The sequence below is a fragment of the Echiichthys vipera genome (genome assembly GCF_963691815.1).
Source record: "Echiichthys vipera genome assembly, chromosome: 11".
NCBI lineage: Eukaryota > Metazoa > Chordata > Actinopteri > Perciformes > Trachinidae > Echiichthys > Echiichthys vipera.
This window is the reverse complement of record NC_139836.1, coordinates 11803222-11817987: the sequence shown is the minus strand read 5'-3', so window position 1 is coordinate 11817987 and position 14766 is coordinate 11803222. Positions and strand designations below refer to the sequence as shown.

At 44.5% G+C, this 14766-nt stretch overlaps 1 protein-coding gene across 4 annotated transcripts in view; it reads right to left on the bottom strand.

The window, feature by feature from the left end:
• mymx (myomixer) overlaps positions 1-14766 on the bottom strand; it is a 30637-nt gene that overhangs the window by 4500 nt on the left and 11371 nt on the right. For 2 of the 4 annotated variants that reach the window (XM_083922743.1, XM_083922744.1), the window contains exons 12-25: positions 11300-11445; positions 11098-11194; positions 10322-10471; positions 9912-10061; positions 9129-9385; positions 7886-8021; positions 7322-7516; positions 6959-7111; positions 5809-6026; positions 5290-5473; positions 5042-5197; positions 4322-4690; positions 3949-4068; positions 73-2013 (exon numbers count right to left, since the gene is read on the bottom strand). In XM_083922743.1, the coding sequence (XP_083778869.1) occupies positions 73-2013; positions 3949-4068; positions 4322-4690; positions 5042-5197; positions 5290-5473; positions 5809-6026; positions 6959-7111; positions 7322-7516; positions 7886-8021; positions 9129-9385; positions 9912-10061; positions 10322-10471; positions 11098-11194; positions 11300-11445 (4272 nt within the window). The remainder of the gene's footprint in view (positions 1-72; positions 2014-3948; positions 4069-4321; positions 4691-5041; positions 5198-5289; positions 5474-5808; positions 6027-6958; positions 7112-7321; positions 7517-7885; positions 8022-9128; positions 9386-9911; positions 10062-10321; positions 10472-11097; positions 11195-11299; positions 11446-14766) is intronic. The other 2 variants (XM_083922745.1, XM_083922746.1) reach the window with 2 other exon arrangements.

Genomic DNA, 14766 nt, shown 5'->3' with positions numbered 1-14766 from the left:
TTTGTTTGCTTTGGGTGAACTGATCCAGTCTCAAAGGTTTCAACATCACAATATACCAAACGATGACCTCACCTTGGAACAACCTGCATGCTCATCGACCTCCTCTCCCACCTTTGCCTCCTCCACCTCCTCCTCATCCTCTCTGTACTGATAAATATATCTCTGATTGTCCCCCACATCTGGCAGCTTCACTGGATCCGACGCAGTCTCGTTCACTATCACAGAGGTCTTGTCGGCTGGTTCCCTGTTAGGAAAGGCCGCCCAGGACCTCCTGTTCCCTATGGCCAGTGGAGCGAGGTGACCTTTGGTACTCTGCTCGTTGTCATAACCCAGCAAGCTCTGAAGGTAAGGGGGCAGTTTAAACTCTGCCACGAGGAGGTTTGGGGCTGAGGCTGTGACCAGATTCCTGTAGAGCACAGCCGGGGTCTTGGGTGATGGTGAGCGAGAAAGGGGCTCTCTGGATTGGTCCGAGGGTTCAGGCTCTTCCTGGTTGGTCTGGTACATGATGTCTGAGCAAATACTCTGTCTGTAGTTAGTAGTCTGGTTCCAGATGTCTTCCAGTTCTTCTTCTTCCTCCTCAAACTGCTGGTGGTCGAGGTGGACGGGCTCTGTATCTAGCTCTGCTGAGTCTGTTGATGGACCAGTCGATGTTACAGCCTTCTCCCTCATTTTAGTGCAGTCTAGACCTCCCACCTCAAGGGACACGAGCCTTCCCACCACGCCCTTGGGCTGAAGGTTATCTGGACATGGAGCATCAGTGCAAAGCTTGACGCTGCTGGAGGTGGAGATCCCGGAGTCAACCGAGTCCTGACGAACACTCACACTCACTGTTGACTTCAGATTCACAACCATATGAGATGCTTGGCTCACACACTGAAGTCCAGGACTCTCGTTGCACGCACCCTGGGATCTTGTGCATTTATGGTATTTGTGTCCATTTAGGTCTCGGATGAGCGTGTGGACACTAGGGCATTTGTGTTTATGCACAGCTGTACTTTGGGCTTGGTTCACGTAAATAGGGAGCTGGGAAGGCTGGCTGGTCCCAGCTCTTTCAGCTGAACTGGTTTTAACCTCTGTTGACAGTTTGTCCCACTCTTGCTCTGCATCCTCGTGCAGGCTGAACCAGGTTTTAGACAGGTCGTTACATGGTACAGTCTGATCTTCGTCTTCTTCCGGGGAAAGAGGTGGTGGTGGAGGTGGTGGTTGGCAGCTCTTGTCCACATCAGGCAGATCTTTCACTACAGCTGTTGAAGTCCGTGCTTCAGGAAAACTGATATCCGTGACGGCAGGAGTGGGTCGAGTCTGTTTGAAAGAGCTTAGGGCCGTGTGTCTCTGGGAGTGGGGGTCTGGATCAGTCCCTGCTCCTTTTTTGGACTCCGGAGGGGCGATGGTGATGATGTCCTGAATGCTGGGGATGAGGGTCATGTCCTTAGGTAGGTCGAAGCTCAGCACAGAGCCCAAAGAGAGGAATCTGCAGTGGCTTCTTGCATGATTTGTGGTTGGTCCATCTGATACAGCATATGGAATAATGCTGTATTCTCCTGAACATTCTGTATCAATGTCCTTCAGCAGGGGATTCTTCATATAGGCAATAGTTTCTACTCCATCCCCACTCTTTGGAGAGCTCTTCTTCCTTCTGCCTTCTTTCAGAGGCCACGTATGCATGTCATACGTGATTGTCTCGCAGTCATAACAAGGCATCCCTTCACTCTGCTCCTCCACTCCCATGATTTTCTGAATAGTGTGTCTGCGGGCATCTCTCTTTCTCTTTCTCTTCTTGCCCATTCTCTTAAGGCTGCTGAAGATGGAGCTGCTACCGCTCCCCATCAAAGGATGGAAGGTTACATTGGCCGTCTGAGATGCCGGCCCGGACCGCGATGGTGAGGAGGGGGGAGGGGAGAATGTAGGGGAGGCTGAGGCTGCAGAGCGGCTCTTTTGGCGGGGCAGCGTGATACTCTCATACACAGGGGCCACAGCCAAGTTGTTATCCTTGACATGCAAGTAGGTACTTACCTAGAAAAAGTGAAAAAGGATATTAGGCATGTGTGAGCTGTAAATGCTTTATCACAAATGGTTAACCCCAGAAGAGCGGTTTTATGTGTGACAGATGAATGATGACAGGAGAGCAAACCTGAATAAGACAATCAGCTACTTTACAGAGACCAACCTCTTTTCCTCTACATCCCACACATCCAAGAAAACAATGGATTCAGGAATGTACCTCACACAACAGTGTAATTGTTTTTTTGTTTTTCTTTTAAACACACGAAAGAAAATTAGATGAAAGGACAAAAGAACATGGACATAAATGCTATTGCACACTTGCAGGACTTAATCAAACTCACATGTGGCTGCACATGCCGTCATATGCAGCTGTATTGGCTTGACCTTTCAACTCTGTGACTAATCTCTTGTTTCTGTGGAAGCCCCAGACTATAAATCATGGTGTGCAGTCCTGGGGCCTTTCATGAAAAGTTCAGCACCAGTTCTTTGCCTAACGATTGCGCTTGTAATGCCGTTTGGGATGCACTTCTGCTGGGAGCCATTTTAGAGCACAAGTTTCATAGGAAGTGAAGGTGAGGTAACCTATTTTACACAACTGAGGCACAGCCGCAAAGAAGCCCAAACAAGAGCAGGTGTGTGCGTCAGGCTAGTGTTGAAGTGACAGAAGGAGAAGAGAAAGCCTCCGTCAACATTCACAGCAGGCAGAAGACTTTATGTGCTTCTTACTCATCACCCTCATTCTGTCTTTGCCATCAGTGCTCTCCAGTTTTAAATCCTGGCTCATTGAACAAGTTAAGCTCCAAGAAAACTTTTAGCGTCAGAGGAAAGTTGGAGTGTAAATATACTGATTCATTGTCTGTATTTTGAGTTGGGAATTTAACCATTCATCTGAGTTTACGCAAGACAAGTTGAAAGGACAAAATTAGTACTGACCGATTATTGCAAAAATGAATGCACATTCACAATACACATATTTGTTCCCAGTGCCTCAAGCTTGTTTGGATAATTCATCGTTTTTGTACGACAAATGCTCATTTTCCGGTTTACACTTGTATTTTGGGTTTCTACTAGAACATGTGTACTTGCTTTAATGTTCAAAAACACATTATTTTTCTCATACTGTCTCATACGACCAGGTAACGACTGTTACTGCACAGTTACGCATTTTCTATCTATATATAGTATAGTTGTGACATCACAACCGTATAGAAGTCTCGGTCAATTGCGTTTTGATGCGTTTTGACATGGAAATCTCCTTTTTTACAATATAAGGCTGAAATTATGATGGGTCACATAACTCTTCTAAATATCAAACACTGATTATTCACAGTCTACTTTTAGATAAAATGTCCAAAAATACAACTTGCAATCAAAAAATAGATAAATATAAATCGCTAGAACTTACATATTTTTTTGGGGTGGCATAAAGCTACAAATATAGCAGTTACATAATGACTCTATACCTATATATGATTGGAGATCATATGTATTACTACACTTTATTCATTAAGTTTATATTTACACAAATGGATTGTAAAAGCAGCACCTCTCTCTTGCCATCCCATTACGACAGAATGTGCTTTATTAAGAATAGAATTTATTTGGTTTTGGATTATTTATGACTGAAGTTAAGTAGGAAACTGTGAGTTTTGACAGTAAAATGGTTTGTTATCGTTTCTCACTTTTCTCACATTAACTGTACATTTTCCAGTGACTTCGGAGATGGTGTTGAGTGCAAATATGATAGCACTTTGGCCTGACTTGTTTCCTTTTACGCTCATACCTGGCTTACAGACAGAAACAGCATAGGGAAGCTGCAGCTGTACCTTGTAACAGGGGTTAGTAGAGCATGCTGCCCCCAGAAAACAACTGCACACAGCATGCAGTCCCAGCACACTTTGAGACACAGCCGCATGCAACGCCAATTCACACTGCGCAATTTACCTCGTTTGCACTCTGCCGATAAATCTTTTTCTTTCGCTTTAAACTACCCAAAGTATTTTCCAAAAGCCCCTGGCAGCGCCTCCAAAAGTTTTTATAGGCAGAAGATTGAGGCACAGTGAGCTGAGGGAGAAAATGGGGAAAAAGGAAAGGCATGAAGGCCAAAGGAGAGGGAGGAGTGAACAGAAGCAGATAGTCAAGGAGGGAGATCCCATGCAGCGTCATTACAGGGAGCTGAAATCACTGCATAGACCTTCGGGAACAGAGGCAAACATGATTTGCTTCAGTGCTTTTGGGGGAGAAGTGTATGTAGTCAATAACAGTGGCATCTCATTATGGTGTTTGGTGACTATAGTGATATGTGTGTGTTTCTTACCCTATGGACGGGCTCAGAAGTCTCCTCCACCACCTCGTCCGTCGTAGCCGGCGGGTCGAGCATCTGAACCTGGCTGTCCCCTGTGTTACCAAAGCTAAGGATGAGGTTGACCATGCCCCCTAAAGCAGGGCTGCCGGGCTCTTTGAGGACCACGATGGAGGGTTTGGGAGACTCTGAGGAGCTGGCTTCACCGCCCCGTGGTCCGATACTGTTCATGACCTCATACCCGTCCTCTAACTGCTTCTCCTCCTGCTGCTCAGCTTGTCTGGCTGAGGGCTGGCTGTCTCCTGCTGCCTTTAATTTGTCTTCGTAGGAGGGGACGGCTGGGGATGGATGGGACTGTTGGGCCTCTAGCTCAGGAGGTGAACTCTATGTAGGAAGCCATGGAAAGAAAAGTATGTCATTGCTAAATAAGTATTGAATATGTACCACTCATAGTTTGAATAGCAGGAAACATATGTTAGGATTGTTGATGTTTCCTATCCTCTTATGATGATTCTTTTTGGCTATTATGATTTATTGTCTTATTGGATGTTTTATTTTATTTGTTGATGCCAAAATCTTCAGTAGTACTTCAGGCTATAATATAAATTGTTTGGGATTTTCTTTTTTTTAACAGGTCCTTTTTCTACGTAAAAGGATTGGATTATCAAGGGCTTTATTTTTCCCAAAGGACCCAAGTCTGTCCCTGTAATAATTGCCACTATTACTGTAATTTACCTTGGTTAACGGAAAGCACATTGTGGCCTCAGAGTAAATGTTATCTTGTGAAAGCTCCTGTCTGCTCTTCTTGTGAAGCCACTGTTGTTTCTGAGCCCTCCAGTGAACCGAGATCCAGCCAAGCATACTTCTCAGTTCCTCCATGCGCTCTTTTACCTGCAAGACATCACTCTGGGTTTGTAAAAGCAGAAAAAAAATAAAACCAACTATACATTCAAGGATCGCAGTGAGTGTATCACCCTGCTCACCATCTGTGTGAGGTGGTGTTCTTTGTCTAAAAGGTTCCTCCCCGTGTCTGCCAGCTCATCAAACTCCTCAAACTTTTGCTCAATCTGCATGTCAAGCTCGGCGGCTAGTGGCTTCTGGCCATCTTTTCCAAGATGCAAGGCGGTATCTGAGAAAATGGACGACCGGGTGTCTTCTGTCCATGAGCTATTCGGAGGAGCGAGGGAGGGGAAGGAGATGGTGGAGAAGACAATGAACAGGGCTGTGAGAGAAGCCATACATTTGAAAAAAGACCATGAGAATGACCAGACTCTCCCTGATAGGACACACATTCATCGTCTTGTCACACTCGGCCCAGGAAACATGCCCTGACCTCCTCAGCACATCTTAAATTATACATTTCACCAGGGACCTGTGTTTGACGACGAGAACATCCTGTTCCCCCCTTGAAAAGATACTGTAATGGGCAGACGTTCTCACAGTGAGGATTACGAAAGAACGTCTGGTAGAAAGGAGTCACAACGTCCCCACGCCCTGCTTACATCATGGCGAGGTAGCTCCTGAAGAAGTCCTGAAGCTGCACAAACTCTCGCAGACGCAACTTGTTCTCCGTCACACTCTTCCCCAGCTCTGTCCAGCCCCGCAGCACAGCCTGGATCTTTGCCCTGAGTACGTGCACCCTCTCTGGGCACAGCTCTTCCAAGCGAGAAGTCTGGTTCTCCATCTCCTTTACCTCCTCCCTGATGACCTCATAGTCAATCTGTGGAGAATCACAATAAAAATCTATCATCTCCCATCATCCTTGGTATCAATCAAACAGCCTGTACCAATTGTGTCTCTGTATGACTATGACCTCATCTCTATAGCTTTATGCATATCAAGACCCATATGGTCCGCATATGGGCTGCCACGCTATAGCAAGCTAGCAATTTGGGCCGCTTTTTTTTCATCTTTTGACGAGGCGGTAATTAATAGTGTTGAGGGTTCTCAGGGAGTAATGCGTTTCTCACTGCGTTTCATAACGTTGCTGAGCTACAGAAAGCCTCGAGAACACTGAGTTGTGGATGCCTGTCTGCTGACGGCACACTTATTTCAGTTTGGGAGATTAGGTCATTTCTGCTCTTCAATGGTATCGAGTCCAGACAGCTGTGTGTGCGTGTGATAAACATAACACTACCCAAAAATGACTCACACAGGACTTAACCAACCTCTCATATCCAGCCCTTTGACCTCCAGATGCATAGAACAGAACACAGCCCACCAGATTTACTCAAAAACACACACACACACACACACACACACACACACACGCACACACACACTTCTGAGAGCTAGCAGAACAATGACTCACATGAGCATAAATAAATATCCCGTGTGAATAATAAACTTTTGCACGCTCTATGTGTGTATGTGTGTGATTGCGTGGTGCAGTTTATATAATAAATTAAACAGCACAGAGCGGGGTGGGCTGCCCCCCTCCCCCCTTTTTTTTTTAGATGTGAAAAAATCTGGCACAACAGGAAACAGACTGTGGAACAATGTGTTGCAGGCGAGTATGAGAAAGCGAGGGGGGGTTCCACTTTTTCATTGCACGCAGCAAAAGGTCAATAATCCAAAGTCAGTGAGTTGAAATACTGCGTTGTATTAGCACTAGTGAATCATTTTTAAATGTTTACGCCATCCTCTTCTCACCTCCAGGTGGTCCTGCTTCTCCTGCAGAGCCTCTAGGCCGCAGCGGTCTGGCTCACACTGGACGGCCATGTCTGTCTCCTTCTCAAGGATGTCCAGGCTCAGCTCCTTGCTGTAGCACAAGCACTCCTCCACATGTACCGCCAGGCTGGTGTGCTGGTGAGGCACAAAGTCATCATAAGTACTTGTATTAAGATGAAAAGGAAACCAGATGTGGCTCCTTTGGTTTGTACAGCTGTTTGTGACTGGAGTGGAGGGGCTTCAAAACCCTTCAGCATCATCTAACAAACATTGGGGCAACCATCAGATCTAATGAACTGGAACTACAGCTTCCAGTTGAATGTAAACGGACTCCTATCTTCTTACCTTCCTCAGGAGCTCCCGGATGGCCTGGTCATGGCTCTGCGATCGGCCTCTTTCCCTAACGGTGTCATTCAGCATCTCTACAGCCTCTCGTAGTTCCTCCACGGGGTCCCCTATGTTTTCTATCAAGGTCTCACCAGTGCCACTGCTTTGGAGTCCCAGCAACGAAGGAGCTGAGGAGATCTCACTGTGAAGAGGCTGTCGGTTTCAGAGAGAGAAAGAAAAACACACTTTAAACACATTTTAACCCCCATGAAAAGGCCCATCTAAAATATTTTTATCACTTAACATTGCCGTCAGACAGCCCTGGTAAAGTTTACAAGGGGGGAACTGAAGCTGTTCTATGCTCTCTTCAAAGCCACCAGACTCCATTGACAAAAACGGTAATACTTCAGCATCATAGATCAAATTCCATTCACCTTTACTATACTGGGTTAGTGGCAGACATCTCACAGATGAATATCTCAAAACCAAACTATTAGGTTAATACAATATAATATAATTTATATATATTAATATTTGGTTGAATGACCCTTTAAAAGCCACTTTTGGTGCACAGCGTCTCACCTGGCCTAGGCTGAACTGACTACCGATGAGCTCCTGGCTCTCCTCCAGCTCCACACGCTCCAGGAACTCAGTCAGCATTCGTGTGTCCTGCAGCTCTGAGTTCTGCTGGGTCAGGGCACTTTGGACACGATGGTACCTGGGAGACACACACACACACACACACACACACAAACACACACACACACACACACACACACACACACACACACACACACACACACACACACCAGCAGGAATGTTTTAATGACTAGATACACCTTAACTGTAATCTGCATCCACATATACAGTACAAGCCTGCATCCTTCTCCAGAACCACATTACAGAGACCGCAAGCAGCGTACTGAGTGCATGTCCCAATGCTAGAGCACTGTTTATGTAATCATATATCATGTGTCACATAAACATTTCCTGTACTTCAGGGCATGAAGGTACCCTGTCCGTGCAGAGTTTATATTTGAGATGGTGAAGGGAGCAATTTCAAAGGTTATTTTTTCCAGAATAAATGAGCCTTAAGTTGCTTGTGTGCAGCGTTAAATAATGACATCATCCCAAGTGTCTTACAGCTGCTTCGTGAGAGCCTTTACCTGCATCAATGGTTCCTCAGACTCCACAAGTGTCCATCCCTGCCCCATCTAACACCCCAACCCTGGAAACACTTCAACTCAGCCCTTTCCATTTCTTTATTTTCTTTGGTCAACTTGGTGCTCTTTACAGAGTCTGAACTTGTGTTTATGGACATAGGGACGTCCATAAACCCGCCAACATCAGAAGGTTTTTACTGAGAGACCATGGCAACAACCTGTCTTTTAAAGGCCAACCAAAGTGAGAGGAGTCATTTTGTAAACCTTGGGAGAAGTGCATGTCAGGACTGTGGGGTAGACCCTGCTAAGTGCTGCATGAATCACAAATAAATGCACTCGAGCCTTGCGATGAGTGAGAGCATGGAGAGTATTTTTTGCCAACTTGGAGAAAAAAGCCTCTATGGATATATATTTTTGTGGTTTATGGGGTGAAATTGTTTATCTTCAATAAGAAGCGGGGATTTTATGAATAAACTCTTCCATGTTGGATTGCCGGTGACCTCTTGGAAACACTGACAAACTTCTTACTTTATTTCCTGACCACAGTGACGAGTGAAACCGCCAGAGTGTGATCGTTCAGATTTATAATATGAGTCTTCAGTAATGATAAACATCAGGGGGCTACCCCTTGACCTCTTCTTCTCCTCCTCTGACAAACTTACTTTTTTTCCACCTCCTCCATGCGTGCTGGCAGGCTGTGTGTGTGTGGGTGACTGTGGCTGTGGAGGCGGTCCACCTCCTGCCTCAGAGCACTGAGCTCCAGGCTGCGTGCTGCCATCTCTTTCTCCAGCAGACAGCTCTCCCTCTCAGCCATGCTCATTGTTTCAGGGTCACCGGCGAGAGCAGATTCCTTCATGGACAGCTCCACTGACTCCAGCCAGGCCTCCAAGCTGCCCAAGGCCTGGAGCACTTTTACAACCTACACAGTACAGAAACAGAGAGGCTAATGATGAAGAGGTTTTGCTGGAGTCATTTGCAAGTGATTTAGTGCGAAACAACCAGAGGTGATGTGCTGTCCACAGAAGACAATAATAGGTTTACCTAATGGAAGTAGATCATGCTCTGACCTATATCTTCTGTAATAAAAGACTCACACTTTCCAACTTAGTCATCAATTTGGGAGGATTTTCAGCCTCTTTCCATCCCATAATCGAATTACATGGCAGTGCAATTTATATGCCTTGGATTACCCTTCATAAATTTTGGGGAATATACCTTGCAGACTCTTCCAATTAAGATGGTAAAGATGAAAGTAAATGAGCTTCTAACCACGACTGTATGTGAAAAGCCTGGGCTCTGCTCCAGTAGAAAGCTTCTCCCAATGGGAGAACTGGTCCAGAATCATCCGTCATAACCATAAATTTCCCCATTAACTTTGGAGGTGAGCAAAAGCCTCAGTATGACTCAAGAGGAGTGCCTGTTGTGAGATATTTTATGAATCTTACCCTAAAGCCCAGCTCCTCTGAGGCCTGCAGAAACACAGCGTTCCTCTGGTGCCTCCTCCGCAGCTCTTCCCACAGGACTTCCAGCTGGCCGAGGAACTCCTCTATCTTGGCGCTGCCTGGGTGCTGTGCACGGACCAGCCCGCGGCCCTCCTGAGGATGGAGCGTTAAACTGGTGAGAGCATGTGATGACTAAGGACTGGGATTTATACGTTGCGAAATAAAGACCTAATCTAAAGCTTTGGGTAGCTAGAGACGTCTTTGATGAAATGTCAGCTCGTTATTTTATTAATACACAAACCAGGCCTGTTGAGGTGCCCAGTTTGTAATATGTGGGGGGTTATTTTTATTCAGGACATTCATCCAGTGCTTATGTTGTAACTGTTGATATATGACAGTGTGCCTTGGCTTACCCGTTTGACCACCTCTATCCTGGCCCTGTTGGTGAGAATTTCTTGTTCCAGAGCGTGTTGACACCTCCTGGCTGACTCCAGACCCTCAAAGCTGGCTATTGAACACACCTGTGTGGCCATGGACACATTGTCTTTCAGCCAGGACAAAGTCTGCGATAAAAAGGACAACAAATGAGGAATGAGTTAAAGAAAATATTCTAAATATAGCGATATTGATTGTTTGTTTTTTTAAAAAGACGATAAATTTGACAATATATAGAAATGTATTCGAAAGATGAGTCTGGGACTACAGATGGAAATTAGCTTTCTGTTAAATGTGGTGCAAGCATCTCTTTATTTTCCCCCAAAAAACTAATGTTTCTGAACACTGTCCTTTTTTAAAACTATATTAACTAAACTAAACTTAATTAAGTACCTAATACAACCCCACTTAAAAAAACAGGACTCTCCTTTAAAAGTGATGAACAGTTTAAAAGAGGAATGTCTAAACAGGAGAACAGATGACAGGAAGCACAATGACCAGGATCCTGGTCATGTTTCTCATTCTGACCTTTAACACCCCCAGCAATTGAAAGAAAAAGTACACCAGTCTATACACAGTGACACTTGAATGCACAGGTGCTTTGTCTAATTCAAATATGTGACATATCGTCTGTGGCCGGTTACAAGAAAAGGATGTAATAGTTGATTAGTTCAACGGACAATACGGGCGGATCTGAGCGGGGGTTTCTGGTGTACAGAGGAAGTGCAGGTGTGCCTGGCAGGGGTCAGGTCACCTTGTCAGCAGACACGGTGAACTTCTGGAGCTGTGTGTGAAGCTGTGGGTGGCCTTGTGGGGCAGTGGCAAGCTTGGGTTCTGCTCTGGGCTTCCTGCTGCAAAGAAAACACGGACATGTGACTCCAATTATGACTTACATAAAGACCTTTTATTGTGTAAGTCAGAGAGAGAAAAAGAGAGAAGCCAGGCCAAAATGTCACCTTTCCCCCTTCAATTGGTGTCTGACGATGACATCATTTGCACAGGCAGGGCTGTCTCCTGTGGGTGAAGAGTTGTGGTTCACTGATGGCTGCTCCTGGCACGGGTTGCTCGGTGTTCTCCTACCAATCCCACATTCAACAGTACTCTGCGGACAAAAGAGTGAAAAGTCTTTAAGATCTGATACGACACGTGAGTAATGTTTGGCTTTTTTTCTGTCAGCCATCCATTGAATAAATGTCGACTGGATGCATAAACATCTCAGATGGAGGATTTGATACAGTGAGCAGTCACTAGACAATGAGGCACTGCTCTAGCTCACTGCTAATGTGGATGTTACGGTGTAGCTGCACAACATGGACAGCTGCCCAGAGTAAAGTAAAGCCTCTCCTGTAAATGACACAAAGCACGCTCTCTTACAAAGGCTGGCCCTTCTCGATGAAATAACCCAGACTAAAGATACAAGCTATTTCTGTTTGACAGCATCAAAGTTTGGAATAAAAATAGTAAAGATGGCAGCGAAAGTTTAAATATATAATAATTGCTTTATGAATGAACGCATTAAATCTAACAAGAGTGCCAACATGTGCTAAACCACTCTTATGACTAAAAAGAGCTATTGCAGTTGGAAACATGACCCCTTTTTAAATCCCCTATCCCCAACTCCCATTAAATAGCGGCAGTGTTTTTTCAGCCTTAGATCCTGATTTCCATGGCCGACCACTCCGACTCTGTTTAGAACTATGCAGCGGCGTTTTAACAAGGTCAGTGCCAGAGCTATAGACCTTGTCTATGTACGGAAATATATTAAAGATATCAACAGCCACTAAGCCTCTTTTACAACTAGGAGTCCTTTAAAGGTTGGCCAAAGGACTCTGCAGCAGGGTTTCCGATGAGAGCTATCTGGACGATTACAGAGAACACAGTGGGATATCCTGATGGTTGGTTACCAGCTACAGTCCACTGCAAGCATCTCAAACACTGTACTGCAGGGTCCAACAGAGCCAATACAACAATGCATGTACCATACTTTGAACACCTTTTTGGTTGTTTTCATTGCTTTTTATGTACTTATGTTGGTTCTAAATGTAACACTGTAACAAAGGTTTTAAAGGTCCCATATTTTGCTCATTTTCAGGTTCATAATTGTATTTTGTGTTTTTATTAGAAAGTGTTTACATGCTTTAATGTTAAACAAAAACACTGTTTTCCTCATACTGCCCAGCCTGTTTTGATTGGTCAGCATTTCTGGATCTTTCATAACGGCACTTTCTGCATCTCTGCACCATCATTGCAGCCAGGGAATGGCTGTAACGCCACTTTCTACCTATACATAGTAAAGTTGTGACATCACAACTGTACAGGAGTCCTGGGGCTCATTTAAACACAGTTTCTGAATACAGATGTATAATTGTCTGTGGATTGAGAGCTTTGATACTTCCACTGTATTTATAAACCACATTCTTTATAATCAAAAACATGGAAATCTTACATTTTTACAATATGGGATCTTTAAAAAGTACTATATCAATAAGGTTTTAGTTGCTTTGCTTACCAAAACTGGTTAGCATAAATCTGAAACAATTAAATGAACTGTACATTTAGTAAAACATTCCCTTATGCTGATATTATCTATTATCTGTTCAAACGCATACATAAACGTGTAAGACCATGCTGTGATAGTTATATATGACATACTGTCTTTTACATATACCAGTAAAAACTGTGCTAACACAAGTTCAAGGTCTCTGCAACAATCAGCAAGGCAAACATGCATCTGTCAATGCTTTCACATAAAAAAATCAGAAAGGTTGAAGCCAAAAGGCAAAAAACAGTCATTGATTATAATGTTTTTGTGAAGTAGCTTTTATTTAACCATGTTATTTTCTTTGACTGGGCTTATAGAAGAAGTGAGTCAGAGAGCTGGAGAAAAGCGTCGCCTCCATAGAGATGCGGTAAATTAAAGGGGTCTAACATAATTTACTAACATGCCAGTCATTTTATAGGTCGGTCTGAGTTTCTTCGAGGCACATTATCAGCCTATTTCTGTGCTAAAGCTGCAGAATTAACAAACTACTGTGATTCATTTGACAGGGTTGATAACCATCAATGACGTCTTCTACCCAGATATTTGCTTCTGTCCTTCATCCTTCACAGTGGCTTCCACTCTAAACAACTCCTGTAGTGCGCTCAACATCCCATTCTGCCATATGAAAAAAGAATTATGTCACCCACAGCAAAATATAGCCCTTTAATGATTCGCTATGGCAATGGAAGTCCGTGTTTTAGGCCTCATCCAATCATCTCCTATTTCAGCATACTTCTGTGTGTCTTGGTTCTGTTGAGTCTTATCTTTTTTCTACTGATCTCCCTCTGTGTGTATTTCTGCAATGTGCTATGAAGTGATGTCAGCCAAGAGCTATCACTTAGCACCAAGCCCATCTGGTCTGCAGCCTCAGCATCTGGCTGCAATTAGCCAGAGAAACAGACGATAGCCATGTTTACCTCCAACGACAAGAGGCCATACTACCGCTGACACAGACATTGACATACAGATTATAATGCATGTACCCATACACATAATGACACTAAAGCCTTTTACCGCTACCTTTTAATCGACTGGATCAAATTGCACCAGAGAGGGAAAGATGAGAAAGACAGTTTGTACGTTATCAGATACACTTTATGTGCTGTCTACGAGCACATATGCAAACGCCTTAGAGTCAGTACCCAGCCACATACCTGTGCAGCTGCATCTTGTCCCTTTAAAAATACTGCAATCAGTTCAGTTCACCCGGCAGCGGGAGAAAAAACACTGTGAAAGTATGTGACACATTTCTTTTACTGTTGAACTGGTGGTTCAACAGTAAAACTGACTTTGGCCTTTGTGCTCCAGGCTTTTGTTTGGTGTCTTATGAGTCCTTCCATAAAGAGTAACAACAACACAGCGCACCCAGGTAACTCCCAGTGCAATAAAGGCAACGAACTGCAGTGAAAGGGCTCGGGACGTCCATGCCAACGAGCTCAGAGTCTGTTAAGAGAAAAAACTGAGCCTGGCTCTAGCTGGTCTGATGGGTTCCTGTCACAGGTGGCGAGGCCACATGGGCCAGTTAAAGCCTAAAAAACCCAAGCAGGGAAATAAACTCAACCAGAAACACAGTGAGAATGGAAAGAGTGAAGTTTTCTCTCCTCAAGCATCTGGGTACTTTCTCACTGGGCAAAACGAGGCCAGGAGCTCAGCAGGGACTTCACAAGAGCTCAGGGTCAATAACAGGAGAGGAGTGTTGTATTATGAAATACCTCTGGGCTGAACGCAAATAGCCACCGTGCATTCCCTTACGGATTGTTAAGAGATTTAATGTGCTAACTTAAAAGACTAAATACACACATAATTACTGTTTTTTGACATACCACACACTTACTGGATACCTCCTCTTCCAAAAGAGGCGAACAGTATTTCTTGTAGGTT